At 40.6% G+C, this 21,631-nt stretch overlaps 1 protein-coding gene across 8 annotated transcripts in view; it reads right to left on the bottom strand.

Annotated features, from left to right (window-relative positions):
• MAP4K4 (mitogen-activated protein kinase kinase kinase kinase 4) overlaps positions 1–21,631 on the bottom strand; it is a 162,551-nt gene that overhangs the window by 38,950 nt on the left and 101,970 nt on the right. For all 8 annotated transcript variants that reach the window (XM_066313672.1, XM_066313673.1, XM_066313674.1 and 5 more), the window contains exons 4-12: positions 19,042–19,167; positions 18,154–18,264; positions 15,303–15,393; positions 13,633–13,763; positions 11,332–11,386; positions 8,841–8,919; positions 6,541–6,716; positions 5,795–5,867; positions 5,127–5,337 (exon numbers count right to left, since the gene is read on the bottom strand). In XM_066313672.1, the coding sequence (XP_066169769.1) occupies positions 5,127–5,337; positions 5,795–5,867; positions 6,541–6,716; positions 8,841–8,919; positions 11,332–11,386; positions 13,633–13,763; positions 15,303–15,393; positions 18,154–18,264; positions 19,042–19,167 (1,053 nt within the window). The remainder of the gene's footprint in view (positions 1–5,126; positions 5,338–5,794; positions 5,868–6,540; positions 6,717–8,840; positions 8,920–11,331; positions 11,387–13,632; positions 13,764–15,302; positions 15,394–18,153; positions 18,265–19,041; positions 19,168–21,631) is intronic.

Here is a 21,631-nt window from a genome sequence, read left to right as displayed (position 1 = left end):
TGCAGATCTCAGGATGGCATCATTCTCACTACAAGGAAGATGGGCAAATTCATCACTTCTTGAATTAATTCAGAAGTATGCAGCAATAATTATAAACAACTGAACCTAATATGAGGAAAAACAACCTACAAACTGATTAAGAGAGCCAGTTTCCCATGGCAGCACAAAATAAACAAAATCAATTATCAAAAGATTAAATTTTTAATGAAACCTTGATCCAGATATCTAACTCAGCACATCAGCAATATTTACTACCCAGCAAAAGAATAGTGGCGGGGAGGGGGGGGGAAAGGATTTAAGTCAAATCTCACAAATGTGCTATGTCTATGCGCCAAAGTATGCAGGGAGATGAGATTTCTCAGCACCACTTCCACCTTCCCATCAGACACTGCCTCAGCCTCCTGTCAGGTGAGTGGGAAGGGAAGTACCCAGCACTGCAGGAGCCTGCACAAACACACTGCATGCTTCCCCTTATACCCAGTCCCAGATGTAAAAGAAAGGTTTCACTCCCTTTGCACATGGTCTTTGAAACTTCAGCATCAAACCAGCGGTCACTAATGAAGTGGAATTCACTTTTAACATGCCTAGAGAGAGGAAACCTACAGTGACAACCGTCTCTTGGGTCCTAGTCCATGTCTTGTCAAAGCAATGCCAAAGGTGGTTGGTGGCAAGTAGGGTTGACCCAACCTGGCTTCAGAGCCAGCTCTGACTTTATTGCATCCATCTACTGGCACAAGGTGGCCTTCCTAACTGGCTCTAGTAACTCTTCCATGAGGACACCAAAACCCTAATCACTGTGTTCCTTAGGCTTGTCCAAAGGACAGGAGAGGGACATGGAAAACCATTAGTTAAAACCAATGTCATATTTCTATATATAAAAATTTGCCTTTTAAATTTAGTTTGTGTGATTGTCAGATACTGTAATTTTTTGTCATGCACTACAAAAAAGGTCTGACATTAAAAAAACATTGTTGTCCAATAAACAGCAGGTATAGATCTAGATTCCTGAACTTATGGATGCATATCCAGATCCTCTTTCATTTGGTATGGTATCACCAACTTTCTTGCACATGTCAGATGAAAAGCTTATCTCCATGGAAAAAACTGTTAGCCAGAAAATAAGGCAACAACTCTTCAAAGAAATGTCAGACATGCCAAAACAGAACTTTGACAGAGCCCATACTACCTCAAATTACTGCATTTCACAAAATGGGCATTTACTATGCAAACAACATTAAAAAAACCAAAACAAAACAAAACAAAAAAAAAAAAAACACCCCCCACACACAAAGAAAATACAGTGTCAATACCCTGGCTCCTTATCTGGTTTTAGGGTGCAATAATGATGATCTCATAATGGAACCTGACATCTCCAAACTGGAAGTCCATGCAGTAGAGCATGATTTACCAGGAGGGGGCAATGCAACTACACATGCAGTTCGTCTGTTCCTACAAATTCAGGCCCTCGGTCATACAGTGAAATGCTCAAGATAGATACAGATGCTTTAATTTTAAATTCTTAAAATATTATTACTGTGTCTCATATTCAGAAGAAGACTGATGATACCTATATTAATTATTCCTTTCACAAAGAATTAGGTAGCCTGGTATCAGCTTAGAAAGAGAATTGGCAAGATTAATAATGAGATTTTTGCTTTGTCCACACTAGTGATAAACCAGAAGTAGAACTTCTTACTCAGTGCCAATCCAAGCTGCAAGCAATTCAAATTAAGTAGATAAGAATAAGCTCCCCTTCTGTAAAAGAAATAAAGCCCTGGCAAAAATTGCCTGCAGGTACATCTACATTAGCATCTTGGTTCAGATCAGGAGTGCTCTTTTGAAGTGAATCATCCAAACATCACCACTTATCCAGTTTAGTTTCATACTCCAAGATGTCTTGGAGTGCCAGCCACACCTTTTGGATGAAATTAAAAAGGCTGATACACTCCAACCACAAGCAGGCACAGAGTCTAGACCTCAGCCAGTCCAAAGGAATTCCTCCTGTCTTTAAACACATGAAGTCTTCAGGTCCTCAGTACTTTAATTATTGTGCTCCATGATCTGCTTCTACAGGACTGTACTACTTGCCAGTGTAGCTATAACCTACCACTTCAAAAACACCCATCTTAGGTTCTCATAACCAGGGACAAAGACACCATTTAACAAAGCTATCCTGATGAACTGCAGAGCTCCACAGAGAATGGATTCCACCACGGCCAATTCTGAATTTCCCGAGCCAGATTCAGTTTTGCCAAGTGCAAATCCAAATGCCTTCTCATACCCAGCAGTTGTCGCCATGTTGCTGAACAGAATCACAGAATCACAAATAAAATAGCCAGGAACAGCTCAGATTTCTTGTTTAAATTATCAGAGCACCTATGTAGCTGATAGTCTTTATATGTCTTTTAGAGGAGGGTTGGGGGTAGGACAAAATCCCCTTCCCAAAATTCTCAAGTAATTTTCTGTAGTTTGACCACATGCCATTTTCACCTCCTCAGTAACACACAAACTACAAGGTTCCTGCAACAACAACTTTTAGAAGTCACCTATATGCCTTTTAAAAAGTAATCTTTCCTCTGATACTGCTGAGAATTACAGTTTTTGGCACATGTCCTAAACACCGTTCCTGTTACAGTCTCGGTCAAAACTGTCTAGGCTCTGTGCCAGCATTGTAAGAACAAGCCCTCAATTTTAATTTAGGAAGTGGGGAGGGGGGGAAGTATATGCAACTTGTTCAGGAAGATTATCTAATGCATAAAATTCTACGTAAGAACATTAAATAGGTATATGCACACATACTTTACACGAGCAAAAAGTACAAAAAAGCAAGTCTGGTAAAAATATCAACGAATTTATGAACGCCCTGAACTTCAATGCCTGACACTAATCTTGACCCCCATTACCAAGCTCTTCATTGTTTACTGGCTTCATCAAAACAGGGGGGTGAGTTAAGGACAAAGTGACAACATTTCAATATTTTGGCCTTCAATTGTGTCACAACACTGATGTTTATCTAAATTTGAGTCTACCACCCTTCCCCCATCTGAAATAGCTTGTTTTGGCTGCTTTTTTGTTAAAAATCACTTGGGATCATACATTTTTCCAGCATGTGGGGGTTTTTTGAAAGCTAAATGTGAGTCTTTTTTTAATGTACTTGATGAACAATATGCCCACACCATCACTTGAAAAAGGAAACTTTTGTAACTCACCGTTCCTATTTATGCCTCCAAGGGAACCAGGCAGAGGTTACGGACCCACACAAGGTAAAAAGCTTTAATCTTACAAATTTTACCTGTTCTACCACGCAACCTTATTCAGTAATATAATACACATTACATGCTGTCTTGTGGTTGTGGAAGCTGTCAGTTTTATTTTGGATTTTAAAAAGCAGGACTGATTAAACATAATTTTCAGGAAACTGCCTTTTCTTTCTACTTGCTCATTCAGTTGTAACTGCAACATCCCCAAAAAGTTCAACCCATAGAGGGAAAATGGTGCATTGCTTTGTTTCCACTACTAGCAGCAGCAGCTCCTTTATGTTAAAAAGAAAATCCAGATTTTAGGAGTTGCACTGATTACTAAAGTTAAATGACCTAGATAATTTAATTGTAATCCTCTTCCTCAACAAAAAAATACTGCCTGCAGAACCTTAGAGATTAAAGGGGCATTTAAAAGAAATCAGTGACTTCCGTACTAAGAAAAATTTGAGTGGTTAAGCAGTAGTTCAACTTTCACCCACCGCTGACAATATTGATATTTTATTTTCTTATTTTCCTAGAATCTTTCTTTATTACTTACTCCCCCCACAAACAGGCTAAAAACAATTGGAGGTGCTATGAGATTTATCTTGGCATTCTCTTAAGGGTGGGGAAGAAACAGAAGAGAAATGGCGTTTACATGTCTTCCCCTCATCCCTCCTTATAGATTCATGTGTGGCTGAATCTTAGCTACCAATCCCTCCTTATGGCAGCATTAAACTCATTTGCACTTTGGAAAAGAGGGATAAGGAGCATAATGTGACCTGGAAAGGTATTTGGAACTTTGTATTACTTGTTATGCAAACAGGTCACGGGTTGCAAATCAACATTTGGTCCTGGTTGCATCCTCATTAAACGTTACCAGGATTTGGAAAACCAGACTGGGTGTAGTTTTTTCCATCACTGCTAAGTGAAAGGTTGAAACAGACTCAAGCAAGAGGTCATTTAAGGACAACTGGAGTTTGACCCTGCACTTCCTGAAGAGCCAGAGGATTGGTTTCACTTCAACTCTGTGTCATACCCAGCTCTGGCCTGAAGAGCTGTTTTGAAATCCTCCTTCATCTGAAGCTCATGCTGCATATTCCATCTGCATATATATATATTTATATATATTAAAAAAATGCACACAAAATTTTAGAAGGTGAAAAGTATGGCACAACAATACTGTCCACATACATTCACTTTCTTTTAACTTCCAGTAGTGCATAGAAATTGCATACTAACTGTATCACAAAAGTATGATTTACATATTTGTAATTCCTGCAGAATTATAATTCAGTACTGATTTACAAAACATATTTATAGATCTATCTTTAAAGGCCCCTTCCAATCCAAATCATTCTATCTTATGATCTAGGTGGCTTTTAGTCATTAAGCTACTGTGCATGAGAGTATAATACATTAAAGAACAGGCTTCTATCTACCATGAATGAGTGCCAAACACAGATGTTTGAGAAAGCTTTAAGGGGAAATCTGAAAAATGTTATGGCTCCCAAAAAAAGTACTCCTGAGAGAAAAATCCACCTGGGAATAATTTATGTCTCCTCTTCTCTACACCTGCCTAAGCCTAGACAAAGACCAAGAAACAGCCTCTTCCCCAAAAAGCACCTTCAAACAACTCAGCTCTGGCTCCTGTTGTCTTCATAGGAGCTGCTGGATATTCAAATGCTTTGGAAGACATCTTATATTCCAGTAGCAAAGCATGGATTTAAGTGCTTTGCTCTACGTTTGCAGGTGGATTTTCACACGATGTTTTTTTTCCTAAGATATCCAGGGGCTACAAGGAATTCTTTTTAAATGGGTGCAGGAATGGGAAACAAAAGAGGGAGAAGGGCTTCTGCCCCCCAAACTCCAGTCTCCTGTTTCTACCTCTTCTAGCCTTCTCCTCTGCTCCTTCTGCTGCTCGATGCGTTTCTGCCTCTCTGCCAGCAGCTGCCTCTTATACTCCTCCTGCTCACGGAGCTGCTGCTCCTGCAGCAGCTGCTGTCTCCGAAGGGCCTCGGACCGTTCCTTGTTTTCCTGCTGCAGTCTCAGGAAATCACGTCGGAGGGTTGATTCTCCAGGCACATTGACAATGGAACTGCAACAAGAGGAAGTTAAAGCCTTCTGTATGATAAAGCCTGATGGGCCATTAAATACCTTTGCCAAAGCAGGGGAATATTAATAAAATATATCATGATGTTAAAGTTTAATCTCGTTTCTTTCAGAGCAAAGACACTGGATGTATGTCAAATACACACTCTCAGCGGAAGGCGTGAAATGAGGCCAGGCAAAGTAAGGACGAATGCAAACATTGTGAAGACCCTGATCAATCATATTTGCCATAAATCTTCCTCCATCCAGAGTTTGTTGGCTCAAAGTCATAGGAAAGGGAGCTTTCAAACCTTTAACAGTCACAGCGTAGGTATTCAAACCCTTTGAGTGGTTTGTGCATTCACTTAATAAGAGACAGAAATTTAGCATGCTGATTTATAATCACAGACCTTTAGACTTACTTGGCATGGACTGCCCAAAGCCATCTCAAAAGCAATTATTACCTTGGCTCTCCTTCTTGTTCAGGCACTTCCTCTTCTTCTTCCTCACTTCCACTATATTCATACTCCGTCTCATCTAACAGGAAAGAAACAAAGGCCTGGATAGTACTTGAATTTCAGGGCAGTGAGTAGTTGCAGTAGCACCTCAGCAAACCAGCTCCTGTCCCTTCAGTGAGATCTATCACAGACCCTAAAACTCATCCTAATATATAATAAGCTTATCTTGCCAGTGCCACAATGGTTTGGAGAAGACTTCCAGTGAATTCCCTGAACAACACCAGGGAATTACTTTTACATGTAAGACAACACCTGGAGAACTTCAGCACCACCTGAATAAGGAGAAAAGGTTGCCCAAAACATTTGCTTCACAGCTCTTGTGATGGGTTACTTCCTGTGAGTCTGATTTATGGCATCATTCCAGGAAATGAACCTACCACAGACTGAAGAAGGGAAAGGCATTTATGCCAGTATCCTCCTAAATACTGTTTAATGCTTGTATGGAAGAGCCAATAGCCAACAAGTGAGCAAATTTAATGTATCAGAAAATGCAGAACTTGAAATTGATACTTTCTCTGTAAAGGACAGAACAAAACAAAGCCTTCTGACAGTCAAACGATGAATTAAAAAAGAACTTTTTAAGGATTTGGGCTCTAGGAGCTTCTCTTACTGGGGATATTTAGAATGTAAAGCAGGACAAAAATAGGCATTTTTGACAAGTTGCAAACATTTGATTTTTAGAAGCTGCATACCTTTCTCTCCTCTCTTCTTCCTGGTCCTGTCTATATGGTCTTTAAGCTGGATTCGGACTTGCCTTTCATTTGGCTGGTCACGTATAAAGGGATGTTTCAACAGTTGCTCTGTAGAAGGTCGCTGCATGTAATTCTTCACTAGACAACCTTCTATAAAGCTGAAAAACTTTTTTGACCTGAGAAAGTAGGAAGGAAAAAAAAAAACAAAACACCAAAGCAAAAGATGCACATTAAAACTCAGCTGAAGCATTTCTTCTGTTCCTCCTCAAATTCATTTCCTTAAAGAGCATCATGTCCCAGAAGGACAGTACAAGTGCTGCTTGCAAGTGTACCTCCTAAACAGATCTGAGTGTGTTTCAGCCAAGCGCTGGGCTGGAGGGACACAGGGTGACATGAACATACTTGGAGTGCTCAGGCACAGCCGCACAGTAACGTGCCCTCTTTCAGAGGCATAATTGCTCCGAAAATCACGATCTGTGAGTGAGGCAAATCATGTAAACCCAGCCCAGCTGCTTCTGGATGAGAGCTAGATAGAATCCAGCTTGTGTGGAGCAGATGCAGGGCAGCTCTGGTGTGCCTCCACCCACGCTACAGACACCCATACCCAAAGTCAGGAGAACTGTGTCTGCCATTCTCCTGACACAAGCAGCACCACACTGCTTTTGCATACACCTGGGCTCACAGAATTAGATCTGCCAGAATTTAAGACTACTTTAGTTTTTACTTTAAGAGTCACACAGAGAAAAATTTTTATAGAACAACAGGTGGGTGCTGGTCAGTGCTGTCTGTTCAACACAGACACTTTGGCTTAAATTCTCCCTGACACAATTTAAGGGCATGAACTAAACTAAACCCCTCCTGCACACAGCATAAAGTGACAGTGTATGGGAGTTAGCTAAGCTGCAGCACTACCTTCCAAAATTTGCACTTCAAATGAACTCCTGAAAGAGGATCTCTCCTGGAAGCAGCCACCAAACAAGCCACCTGCCAAAATCCAATAGTGGAAATACTCGAAACTGCAATGAGGCACTGGAACAGGTTGCCCAGAGAGGCTGTGGATGCCCCATCCCTGGAAGCATTTGAGGCTAGGTTGGATGGGTTTCTGAACTACCTGAACGAGTGGATGGCATCCCTGTCCATGGCAGGGTTTGGAACTAGATATCTTTAAGATCCCTTCCAACCCAAGCCATTCTATGATGATTCTACAATTTTGTCATCATTTGGCCTATCTTCTCATAACCTGCCACCAAGCACACTACCAAAACAGCTGAGTGACAGCAGTGCTGCTTTGGAACAGAGCTGCTTTTTAATTAGTGGGTGCTCTCAACCTACTCCAGTGCTCAGAGAGCAAACATCCTCACTACATGGTTAAGAATAAAAACAATTATTTCTATCCATCCAGTTCACTTCTCTACTGTAATAAAAAAGCTGAATCCAACATAATTTGGTTGTTCAGATTTTTTTATTCCTCACGCCTTGAATGTTATTATTTCACATTAAAAGGTTAATGAAGAGCTAATGTATATGGCATATAAGCATCTCTATTCCCTTAATATATGCAGAAGGCAAGTAAGAGAGAGTGATGCTTTGACAGTATACAAGTGCATAAATAAGTCAATCCAGGTAAGACCAATCCCAGCAAGCAAGCCAAGTTTATACTATGTTGATACTGAATACACAGTCAAATCACTTCATTATTTTGACAGGATCACAGCATCCCATGATCACATTCAGTCTATAAGAAACCTCTTTCTAGGGAGCATTTTTGTTTCATATGTGCCAGTTGTAACCAGTAACTGGGAGGAAATCCTCTGATACTAATGGATTCTTCTCAGCTGGCAAGAAGCAGGCACTCAACTCCAACCGTTTACAATAATTATAGTAAAAGCCTTCATTAGTTTTAATAGCTCCTTTCTATTTAGCAACTAGAACACCATAGTACTGTTCTGTTTCTGTGTTATGATACATCTGAGAAAACATACTGCATATTAAGAGTGCTGCAGGAGTTTACATTTTAACACACGGATCCATTTGTCGCTTTAATACAGATGCTGCTCTGTCAAAAAAAAGCCCTTGGTATTTATTTTCACACAATTTGAGATGGAATTTCTCTGGGACAAACAGAGCTAAATAATGCAGACATTTTATTTCATGCTTTGATTCAGAGGCACAGAAGATATCAGAGATTTTTGCTAAGTTAAATTGCTTTACAATTCTGTGGAAGGGGTAAGGAAACTGTACACAGTACAGGAAAACTTCATGCTACACAAGGCTACAAGCAAGATATAACTAGTACATACCATTTCTTGGATTTTAACCGTGGGGGAGGGTTCCTGGGTATCAGAAAGAGTGCCCTCATGGGGTGCATGTCACAAAGCGCTGAAGAGAAGAAAACAAAACCAGAGACATACAGACACTGGTTTAGTTGCTCTTTGTCAATGCCATGACTTCAGCTTCCACAACCACTCCCACCATCCCAAACATCCATGCAGCAGGAGCAGACAGCAATACAGCTAAATGGAATTAGTCCAAAAAGACAATAATTCCATAGCTCAGTGTGCCATTGGCAGCCCAAAAACAGAAAGAGAGTGAAGCATGGATCAACCTCCAGAATCAACCAAGATGGGAACGTCTGAACCACATATATATATATATGGTCCTCCTCCAGCCCTGTGTCATCTGACCTACTTTCCAGTTAATAAAATATTGGGAGATGATGATGGTGGAAGGGAACAATGAGAGTTACAGTTTCATACAATCTTCCTTCTACTTGCCCTTCTCTCCCATTATGGAGGGTGCTTCATTTTTACTTTTCAGACCTGGGTATTTTCTTTACTTCAAAGCATGACAGTTTTGAAGCACTGGGAGGGTCTGTATCACACAAAGGGATTCCTGGCAGAACTGAAATCCGTAACTTTTTGTCCAAAGAAGTCTTGTTTGTTTCAGTGGACATTTAGTCCACTAAATCCATTTGGATTCAGTGGACATTTAGTCCATTGAATAGGATCAATGCTGGACAGCTTTTCCTCCTGTTCCATAGCAAAGCAACATGGCAGAGTCAACACAGGGAAACAAGGGAGCAAGGAGAGAGGCAGCCCAAGAAAGATCTCTAGGAGCAATGTTTTAACCATCTTCCTATATTTGATCTCTTACATCCTCAGTCTCTGCCTGAGCGATCACTGCAGGATGAGGTGACATTTACCACCACAACAGAAATTCAGGAGAAATAGACTGAAGTGTAGAGAATTCTGGCTTCAAAAGTAAGGGGGCACAATCTTGGCAAAGAAGCCCCTTAGATGCCTATGGATCCCTGCAGACCACCAAACACAGAGATGGACTCTTCAGCTGCCACTGCAGGAAGAAGTAGAGCCCAAATACCAGAGGACAAGAGCTGTTCAGCACTTACAGAGGACCTTTGCTTAATACTTTAATGACATTCTTGTGCTTTTACACAAAGAAGGGCCAAGCACTGCTTTGGTTTAGAAATGAAGAAAATATTCTTGTCCAATTCTAGTCTTACAAAGCCCACAGACACAGCTTTTAATTGCAAGCCAAACAGGCAACCCAATGCACTGAACAAAAAGATATGGCAAAAAGGAGGTAGTTCACTTAATACAGTGCTGGCTGATGCGTCCTGGGAGCAGCTCTCACTAGAACATCCATGCAAATTACAATTAGAAAGGAAAAAGAAAACAACCCCAAACTATCAGGCCTTCTAAAATATGAATCAATACATGACCATAGTGGTTTAATTTTTAAATCTTGCAATAAAGTCAATAAGAACAACAACAAAATCAGGCAGCAGCTACAATGAAATTACCAATTTTTAGCTGGGAAATATCAGTACTTCATTTCAACATGATTATTTCAAAGACATTTCAAGCTGAGCTGTGTTGTGGTGGTAGATTTTTATGTGCAAAAAAATTAACTTGCTCTTAGGTACCTTAGGCTCTTATTTTTTAAATACAGAGCTCCAGATGAGGGTGAGGGTAAGTATATTTGCAAGATCAATAAGGACTTTCATAAAAATTATCATTAAAAGTCAAAACACTATGCCTAACTTCCTTTCAAAGGTTTCTGTCCTCCTCACACATCTGCTGTTTGCCTTTATATTCTGAAAGAACTATGTGAAAGGAAAAGAACCTATTAAAAAGTTACGCATTTTTGGTTTCCAAGTTTTCCTCTTAAATCCAGACTAACCGATAATGATCCCTGTTTGAGAATACCTAAGTTCAGTGCTTTGTCCTGAAGAAGGATTTATAGTTTAAGCCATGTCACTGCTAAGGAAGATTAACACCACCCACTGATGAGTGGAAACAAAAGGGGAAGCAATGTTAGCATTATCCAGACTGACAGAAAGCCAACACAGAAACAGTCGCTACAAATGCTTTTTTCATTAAGATCTGTTTCCTCAAGGCTCCACTGACCCTCTCCCCAGCTGAGTTTTCAGTATTTCAGGCCAGTCCATAGACCAAGTGGGACACAACTCCAAAATACAATATACTACCCAAAGGAAGGAAGTCAGACACTCGATTAGCTTCCAAATACTCCTGCTATAGAAATTAAATTACTGTAGTCTGCACTGTAGTGTTTAAACACAACCCTATCTTTATCAAAAGCATTGCTATTTATGGGATTTTATATTTATAGAGCAGGCAAAAGCAAAGAGAACAGAAATAACATGGGGATACTTTCAGAAACCTCAAAGCTAGGCTTAGATTACAAGCAGCATGGCCCAAGTATATGCTTCAGCCTTTAGGAGCCCACTGGAGAAGCACAGGTATCACTTACGGGGAGCTCCTTCTGCCATCTCTATGGCCGTGATGCCGCATGACCAAAGGTCACTCTGCAGAAAAAGACAGACACCATATGTTAGTAGGTGGATTTACCCATTCAAACAGTGAGAGAGTACTATTTAGAGAGGCCCTGTAGGTGAGGCTGAAACCAGATACCACAGCTATTTAAATAATATAAGCCTCTTTTATCTCGTAACTGTATCATAAAATCCTACTTTTCACATAATACATATGTACATGCAGAAACACACGCACGTATTCTTATGGAGTGAGCAAACAACCCTTTTCCAATAGCACATAAAAATATATTCACATTATGACAATGGGAAATACATATGCCAGAAATCTAAGCCTATGAAACAAGAGAATTTTCAATATTCCCTTGTCAACAAAGAACTGAACAAGGGCAATCGCAGAGTGTGTAGAGATGCAGTTATAAAAGCAACAGCTCCGTTCAAATTTAAAGTGGCCAGACCCGTCAAAAACTACAAGAAAGGGTTCTTCAGGTACATAAACAAACAAGCAATAACAAAAGGAAAATACAAGCCCACTGAAAGGAGAGGTGAATTAGTCACCAAGACCACTAAAAAGGCAGAGATTCCCAAAACTAACACCTCTGCCTTTACCACAGGCATTACTTACAGCCAAAGCCAACATTCCTCCCATAATATCTCAGCTTTGCTTAAAACACTACAGAACAAGAGTCCTTCAGTGGCAGCCTTTCAAGGTACCAGCTCTGGCCAGCACCTCTGACTCGGGAGAGACCAAACAAGAGCCATGAAGATCAAACACAGGGAAGAGATGGAGGAGTCCTGGCAAGGAACCAGCTTCAGAGACTGACACAGTTTAATGGGCAGAATATTGGAGGTGACTGCCGTGAAAGAGAGCTGTTCTTGAGAAAAGCAGTCTTCATTTCTGATCATTATTGTGATTTTTTAAAAATTACTTAAAACTAATGAGCAAATAAGCTCTTCATGCACTACAAGCAGAGAAGCATTACTAAAGATTGTATTTTCAGACCCAGCAAGGCACTCTTCTCTTAGTCAAATGCAACCATTTAAGCTAAATTGCATATCCTCATGATCTTACAGAATCTTTCAAACATTAATTTCTTGTGAGTGACCACCCTACAGGCTCCACCAGGAACAAAAAACAAGTGTTTTCAGAGGCCAGAGGAGTTAATTTTTCACATCACTACTGCATTAACAAATATTGCAGGGAGTTTTTCTGCTTTATTAAATCATTTAATAGCGAACCTTCCTTACTAATAACTCTATTTGGAAAGATATAAAACATTAGCTCTAGTACAATGAGATGCTGAATGTAAAAAGCAATTAAATCAAGAGAAATAGGATCAATCTGATCAATCTTAGTCAAAATGTACAAAAACACCAATTCAAATAATCTGGTGGTTTTAAAAAGATTTAGACACACACACAGCAACACTATCAGTCTCAGCAAAATGATGGAATTGATATTCAGCTTTATAATTCATTTGAAGGCCTTAATCCCTGGCTTTCTGATATCCTTGTTGCCTTTGGTTAAAGTTGGAACAAAGCATTAGTCTACGCAAAGATTTTTTAAAAAGCATACTTTTACATTTTTTCTTTCCTTGTGCTCTCATTAAAGTCAGCTGAGAGAAGCTTTTTAGATTGCGGTATGCTTTCACTAGATATATTTAACTTTAAATACATATACCTAATAATCTTAAGTGTAGCACAAATACCATCAAACCAATCATAGTTTTGCAATAATTAAATCCTTGTTTTGCAGCAAGCTATGTAAAGAACGATCTTTGTTAAGAAATGATGTGATGGATAAATTTTTATCCAAAAAATCAAGTATATGTATCCTGAAATCAGAAGTAGTTTTAAGAGCTCCTTCTGTACTTCACTGGCTCTCCAGACGGTGGTTCTATTTAAGGTAACACCTAAAATGTATTGTTCTGGGTTACCACAATAACTGGGCCATAGTGTACCACAGTTTAAAGTACAACCATCATATGGATTGAGAACACAAGCATTTCCAGGTAAACTCTCTTTTGCCTCCTCTAAGCAGCTACAACACCCTGAAGTTCTGTATTTACGTCTCAAAGCTACAATAATACAAGCAGCAGAAACTGTTAAAGGTCACAATTTAAAAGTCTCCTTACCTTGTACTTTGGTAATAAGAATATAACTACACAAAATAGTTACTACCCTTACAAAACATATGAAGTCCCAAAAACTGCCATAGTTCACAGACATTTATATTGCAAGTGTATGTTTTGGGTTTTTTCTTTGAACAGGGCTCTTACTCTGTAATCATACGTAGCATCTGGATTCTCATCACAGGCAATAACTTCTGGAGCCATCCAGTATGGAGTCCCAATAAAAGTGTTTCTCCTGCCGACTGTCCTGTCCAGCTGAGCACTCACACCAAAATCCACTGTGGGTGGGAAGAGTAAAATGAATTAAGAGGGGAAAAATAACACAATGATTACTTTTGCAAAGTGATTTGAAAATAAAGCCTTGTAAATGTCCCATGTAGGAGGGCCATGCTGAAGAGAAATAAGATGATTAATCCCGAGGCAAGTGAGCCCTCATGGTTCACAGACAATGTGCTTGGGCACAAGCATCAAGGGACACAGCAGCTTTCAATCACCTCTCCTGTACCCCTCACTGGTCTGCCTGCATAGAAGCAAGAGCACAGCTGGAGAAGTACTGTCTGGGAGGCTGAGAAAGGGCTGTTTATTCCCTTCCCACATGATGAAGCCAAGCACCTCTGCCTATACAAAAAAAGCCACTTCCTAAAGGTACCTCTCATGCTATGGGAAAATCGCTTGCATAAACATGTCCCTTTCAGCTCACCACTTTCTCTGCTCTAAAATTGGACAGCAAAGATAATCTGCTGTTCAGCAAGCTGCTCTCTGCTTTAATGCACAGAGCAGAAACACCAATGAGAGCAAAAGATGAAGCTTATTCAAGAAGTGCTAACTTTGAGCACACATGCACACAGGCTGCAAAAGAGATGCCCATTTCATTACAAAGCAATTACATTACAAAGGTGTTTTCTGCCTTTCGTTTTGCCCTGCTCATGACTGCAGTGCTACATGTCTTTCTATACCAGTAATTGCATCTGCCCTAAGAGGGCTGTGTCAGCTTCACTGCATCCACCACCTCAGTGACACTGACAAACTGGTGTAGACAAGCTCAGTGGAAGCAATGGTCTGGAAGCTACTGTGCTCCATTTTGGACCAAACGAAGGAAAGCTCTCCCGAGAGCTTCCTCCTCCAGCAGCCGGGACAACTTCCCATGCCTCATGCTGCAGGAAGGTGTAATGCAAACCAGAAGGGATGTGGGCTGGGTGGGAGGGCTTCAGCATGGCTCTATATTTAACGAAAAAAAGGTGGCGAGTGTAGCGTGATACAAACACAGAAGGTTGACATGTGCATTAACTGAAAGAGACAAATTAGAGAGGAAATAAAAAAAGAGTATGTCCACTTGGCAGGAGAGAAGAGGCCAGAGATGAGCACGATTTTCAGGAGGCATGCCAGAGCTGGAACTGTGTTTTGAATTCAATGCCACAGCTCTCTTGAGAGCACTGTCCAGATCATATTTTTGTGTCCAGAACCTGAACAGCAGGTGCTATTTTAATTAAAGCCAAACACAAGAGAGACTCCTGTCACTTCTCGAGTCCAGAATAAAGCGAATCAGAGAAGACTTGAGTTACACACAGCTCAGTGGGGGAACCAAAATGACCCCCGCACCGATTCTGGCATGAAAACCAACATCTTCTAATCAAATTCAACAACAACCTGTGCTCCATCCTCTCCAAGCAGGAGGAATTACACGCAGGCTGTCAATCCACATGGAACCACTGACATGCAATAAAACACGTTGCAGGGCTCTTAAAGGATTAAATTAATTTGGAAACATCGTAAACCAAAGGCTGCAAAAATGAGGAAGTAAATGTGTACCTACTTACCAAGTTTCACTTCTGCATTCTCTGTTAACAACACATTTTGCCCTTTGATATCCCTGTGAATCACATGATGGGCATGAAGATGTGCCAACCCCTGCATGAAGGAGAAGAGAAGAAAGAGAGGATGTTCAGAGTTAGGCTCTTGGCTCAGCAACAGACCACCCATACCCAGCAACCCCAAAGGTCATAGCACTGTGCCTCAACCTCTTGCAACTGGGTGCAGGGTGACCTACAGAACACCACCAGACAGCTTTTGGTGATGGAGCAGGGACACAGGCCTCAGATCATGCACACACGGTACCAAAATACAGCCCAACATCTGCACTGTGCAAACACCTCCCAGCTGTCCTGTGAAGAATGTTCTGCTCTCACAAAGTGTCCGTGCAATTGCATTCTAAATGACATCAGTCATTTAGTTGGTGTATGTCACTGACCTCTGACATGCACAGGGTCACACAGAATTTAGCTGGGAAGGGGGGTGGAAGGGGAAAGGAGGCAGCACCCACATGTATATCTGCAGTCCCGAGAAGGAGGTGGGGGGACAGATGACAAAGACATGCTATACTGCAAAACTGCAGTTCTCTAGCCTCTATAAACATGAAACCAGATAATTCTACCTCAGGAAAAAAATGCAAAGGGAAAAAAAAGGTTTTTTTAAAAAAAGTATAAGCATTATACTTTCCAAAGGAAACAAAACCTCCTGGCATACGGTGCTTTTTGTTGAGACAGCACCTGGATACATGCCCCAAAGCATTAGCCATGTGGAGGGAGGGCTAAGACAGACATATGTTGCATTTTACTCTCTAATGTAATTGGCAGAACAACAGGCAACCCTCTTAGCAACTGCCTGTATTTTGGGTTCTCTTCACTTTTCTGCTTGGAAAATTGTATTCTCCAGTGGGATCATCTTGCCTGTTCATGCTGCCCTCATAGTCTTTTAATGTTTTGTGAAAAATAAAGAAATAGAACCTTTACAGCTGCAAGAGGTTAAAAGACTAGTGGTTGCTGTAGAGAAGTATTTCTTAACACATGTTCTTCATTAACTGATCATTTACCAGTTTGCCTACACAACCACTGGGCTATTTTCCTTTTCTAAAACAGTTAATGAGTGTGACAAAAAAACACCATCTACAGCTTCTCTTCCACATGTCACAAGCAGCTGATGTCCCTGAGATCTTTGACTGACTGCTAATGCTAAATGTGGTCTTATTTTTCACAGGAATGAAGGCTTTTCCACAGCTTCACACAGGATATTTTTTAAAGCCTTCTGCTACTCCGACCCAGCCAGAGACATAATTGTCTGTTCTCTCCAGAGTACCATTTAACCTTACTGAAAAAACACATCTAGGGTTGCAAAGGGCAGGGAGGAGACAGAGGGGCGCGTCTCCACTTTCCTGCAGTCCCCAGACCCTTCCAACCACACAAGGATCCACTGGGTCAACCTTCACCTGTGTCTCCACCTACACCAATCTTTGGCACTTTAGCTCCTTTTGAGTTACATGACTTCTCTCGTCTACCTCTGACAAACTCTGTGTTGAACCAGGGTTTGAAATGTCTCATTGCAATGTGAGTTTAGCATTCCTTTTTTCCAGATATTCCAGTTCCTGATGTTCAGTAATTAATGCTCCTTTTGCACCTCTCTCACTGGAATGAGAAAACAGTTTTCCCTAATTCTTTTCTGAGGTAAAGAATTTTTTTCCTCTTCTCAGCAAGTGTTTGCTTTATCTAAGGAGTATCTGGGATGAATGCAACATAGTGTGGAATACCTCCAAGCCCACATGTCCCTCAAATCAAGAGTAAGATAGTCCTGCGAAAGTTAAGTTTTTCTCATATTAAAGCACGCTAACCATTTGTTTTGAAATACAACTTTTTAAACAACTTAAAATGTGCAGTGAAACACCAGCAGCTGGACTTCCCTCTAGCATTTGAAATTAGAACAAGAGACCAGAACTGTGTGCCTCCCTCCGTCCACATCCTAAAAATTGCCAAGGCAGAGCAAATGTGTAACACAAACAACAGCAGCATTGATTTATGCAAGAGCCAGTGCTCATTTCCTTTAACGTAAAGCCCTTCAGAACTTCATTTATGATTAAGCAATTGAACAAACATACTGTGTAGTGGTATGGGTAGGAGGCAATTTGTTTTACAAAGAAGCACGAGGAAAACCATCCCAGATTTACTTAGTGAAGCAAAACAAATGCCAATTCAAAAAGCACTTAAACTGAACCAAGTGGAAATTAAATATTAAGAGTAATTAGTTAAAGTTGCAATTTTAGAACAACTGGTAAGCTGCAGCCCTCTTCCTGAAAACCTTCTGCAGTGGCGCCTGCGAGCACTGCACAGGGCACAGCCACACATGACAGAGCTGTAAGCTCTAGACAAGACTGCAGGGGTAAAACAAGATGAGAGCACATCACTGGAGCACATCACAGCACAGAGGTCCTGACTGCTGGCCTGAGCCAACAGCTCTTCCTCCATGGACTTGATTAGGAGGAGAAAAAAGCAGCTGCAAGCATATTTAGGAAAGGCCATTCTGCACGCTACTGTGCTACAACACTGTTTCAGCCTCAGGTCTTATGGACACTGTTTCACAGCTTCTGCAGTAGGTAAGGTCACAGGCTTCTCTATTGGCGTCTCATGACCAGAAATTGCAATTTTCTGCAAGGCTTCTGCTACAATACAGTACAACTCACACCAAGTTAAATGATGTGGAGCAGACATCTATCTGCTCCTACGCACTCTCTAAGTGATGACATGGCTAATGGGATTGATCAGAAACAGCTTCTTGCAGAACCTCAAGATAGGCTACACCTCTGTAAGACTGTTTCTCTGTGGGGCAGACTATTTTCCTTACCCGGAGAATCTCTCTGGATATATATGCTATCCAGTCTTCTTTCAGGGTATTCCCTTTTGTGTTCTTCACAAGGTCTGTGATAGAGCCGGCTCCACAGAACTCCATAACAAGCTGCAAAACAAGTATCAGTGTACAACCAACATTAAACACAGATCTCAGCTGTTCAGCAAAGCAAAATAATCAGGTTACAGCATTGATTTGGGAAGCTCTTGTGAAGCACAGAATATATTTTACATCTCCCCCTGGAAAACAGATTCAACCAAATGTCTTCAGTGTGTGTCAGACATATATGGAGTATGTCTCACATTAGTTACCACATTTTCAAGGACTGATTTAATCACTGTAATTTAATGCTGGGAATCTGGATTTGCTCAGCTATGCAAAATTCATTAGCAGTAAAAGCACATCCAGTGCTGAAGGAATCAAACTGATCACATCGCTGCAATGCTTCTTATACTTTAACTTCAATTTATTTATGGAAGAACATGCATCCTGCTATTTCAACCCCAAACTTCAGTCCTCTAGAGGGTGTAGACAAGGTGGGATGAAAAATGTAATGGGTACAATCTCAAGTGCAGCTTTCTTTTCACAGTCACATATTCTTACTGCTCAGCTCAGCTCAGCTGTCTTGTTCCTATGAAATATGTTACTATCCATCTGGAAAACGGGGAAAAATTACTTCAAGAACAAATCCACTGCTTATAGCAAATCTTGATTCAGACATCCCTTTAAGGATGTGTGATTAGCCTCTGTGATTCACTTATCTAGCAGTTCAGGCAAGCACCAAACTCCTTTAGTTTGTCTTTCCATAAAGAGGTATTTCTCTCATCATCAATCTATATCCAATAGGAGAAGACTTACAAACATGTTTGAAAAACATCTGCTTACCCACAGTTGGTCATCATGTCCTGGAGGACTTTTCTTAATGAAAGCACCATAATAAGTTGCAATATTCCTATGATGAGAATATTTCTTTAGCATATTTATCTCCAGTTTGATTTCTTCTTCTTCATCCTTTGGGAAAAAACAAACAAAACAAAACAAATCCTCATATGTTTAATATACCACATGCCTTATTGATTTATTCTTGACTATCACACAAGCAGATTTCTTTCTAAACTTCAATTTATACCAGCATCATGTTCAGTAAACCCCTCTGATGTTCATGCCATCAAAATCCGGTCTATTGAGATGGTCTAAAACAAGTCTTTTCCAAGTTTTCAGTAGCTCAAAAAAACAAAAGATGCAATGGATTTGACCCAGTGATGGAACATAATCTGTTTTAAAAACCCTGTTTGTAATGCCTTATGTAAATCCATAGCTAGCAGACTGGGAATTTGTGACAGAAGTATTATTTCCATCTTCCTCATTTTTTCTCCTTTAATTTTGGAAATTTTAAATAGTTCTACTTAAATTCCAGACAGTGGCTTTGTGAAACCAGCTGCCAAAGGAGGTTCCCATCTTGGTGCCAGCATGGGACTGGCACAGGAAAACAGAAGTGGAGATCAGGAATTCCCCTTACTGCACGAAAAAGGCATTTGCCTCGTGCACAAGCTTCCTTCTCCTCCTCCATCTGCCTTTGTGGAGGAAGAGCAAGTGCATCAGGAAGAATGGGCCAGGAGCCCAGGCAGTAAACAGGATGCTGAGACACAAAGGGAAAGGAAGGATTTCCCCTGGCTCCCCCCTGCTCCAGCAAGATGCCAAGCAAAGAGCAGCTCAGGTGAAGGGAGGTCAAGAGCTGAAACGGGTAACATGATGAGACCACTCCTTAAAACACCCACAACCTGCTTTTGAAGCAACAGTAGGATGTGTTGCATGGAAGGATCCACACATGCTTTGAGGTAGTGTCTGAGCAGGCAGCCAGCAGATACAGAAGAGCAGACAACAACCCAGCCCCAACTCTCTCTTCCCATACCTAGACAGCAGGAGTCTTCTCCAAGCACCTATCAAGGCAACAAATTAAAAAGCGGATGGATATCCCTTTCTGCTCCACAATTTTATATCTATAGATATCCAAGCAGAAAAACCGGCTACCTTAAATTGATTCCAAGAAGAGCCCAAACTTGTTCTCCCTAGGGTTGCTGGCTGATGGGAACAGTAGCGCATATTCTGATTATCCTGTGATGTCAAAGCTGATTACATGATAAAAATTTAAGCCTTAAACTTCCTTGCAATTTGAGCCACGCTAGCAATCAAATATCCTATTCATGACATACGTAGATGTTAATACTAGCTACATGTTAACTGTTTATACACACTGGTACACACAGCCACTCTCTGCTACAAAGCTAACAACTATTTCAAATACTCTAATAGTGGGATGTAATGCTTACTCCTAAATTATTGTGACAAAATTCCCAAAATACAGCAGGGATGAACTATTCTCATATCTTCTCAGGATGCATCTTTGAAGTAAAATACTGTGTATTTCTGGAATGCTGAGCAATACAGTAAAAGAATCTGGTAAATCAAAGTTCCCAGTTAACAGCAGCCCTGGAGAAAGCATTGTAAGAAAAGCTTTTTGAGCCAAAAGCTAACTTGGTGCTTCCTCAGCTGCTTCTGTTGTCCTTGCTGTTGAATGACTTTTTTATTTACTCAGACCATATGCAAATAGAAAAAGAAAGAGAGCAGGAATACATGCTTATATTACACCAAACCTCTGAACTGTGCATTTAGGCAAAAAATAATTACACAGGAGCATTGTTAAACTTGATGCCTTGGGACTTAATTGCTGATAGGTTAATATGTATAACTGAATTAATCTGCTATTTTGAACTGACTTTTTAGATAAAAATTACTTCCTACCCGCAGCACATGAACACAATAGATTTTACAATACAATGGGCAGGATGTCCTAAAGGTTGTTTGTGTTTATTTATTGTAACAGCAGCCAAAATGGCAATACTTAAACAGGATCTATTTCTGAAAAATAGAATAATAAAAATCCCAGCCCCTCCCCCCCAAAATAAAATATCCTGAAGAACAAACAACAAAAAAGGCACATACAGAGCCAGCAGACTGTAGACAGCTTCTGCTCTTTTAGCTCTCCACTGTCTGTGTCACAGCACCTGCTCAAAGACCTGCAGCAGTATCTCCCCAAATATCTCCCTGAACTACAGCCAACAATGGTTCTACATTCATATTTCAGCCACCTTCAAGGGCTTGTCCACGACATAAACAGCACCTGACCTACAGTTCAATCCAGTACAAAATCCAGTCTACAATAATAATTCAGTAATTTTTGCCAGGCTTTGGAAGACTCCACTTACTTAGTGTGGATCGATAACCCCCTGGCAACAAGTCCCAAAGACTTTGTGGCAACAGGAACTATTATGGGAATTAATCAGCACAGAAAAGGCTGAAGCACCAGTGTGTTACAGCAATTGGTACAGACTTAAAGAAAAGGAAACTAAAAAAAAAAAAATTAAGTTGGCCAGATCAAAATTTTTCTGTTCCAGATTCAGGAGCATTCTTTTTT

Source organism: Sylvia atricapilla, chromosome 2 (assembly GCF_009819655.1).
Source record: "Sylvia atricapilla isolate bSylAtr1 chromosome 2, bSylAtr1.pri, whole genome shotgun sequence".
Lineage (NCBI taxonomy): Eukaryota > Metazoa > Chordata > Aves > Passeriformes > Sylviidae > Sylvia > Sylvia atricapilla.
Note: the sequence above shows the minus strand (reverse complement) of the source record. Positions and strands in the feature narration are given on the sequence as shown.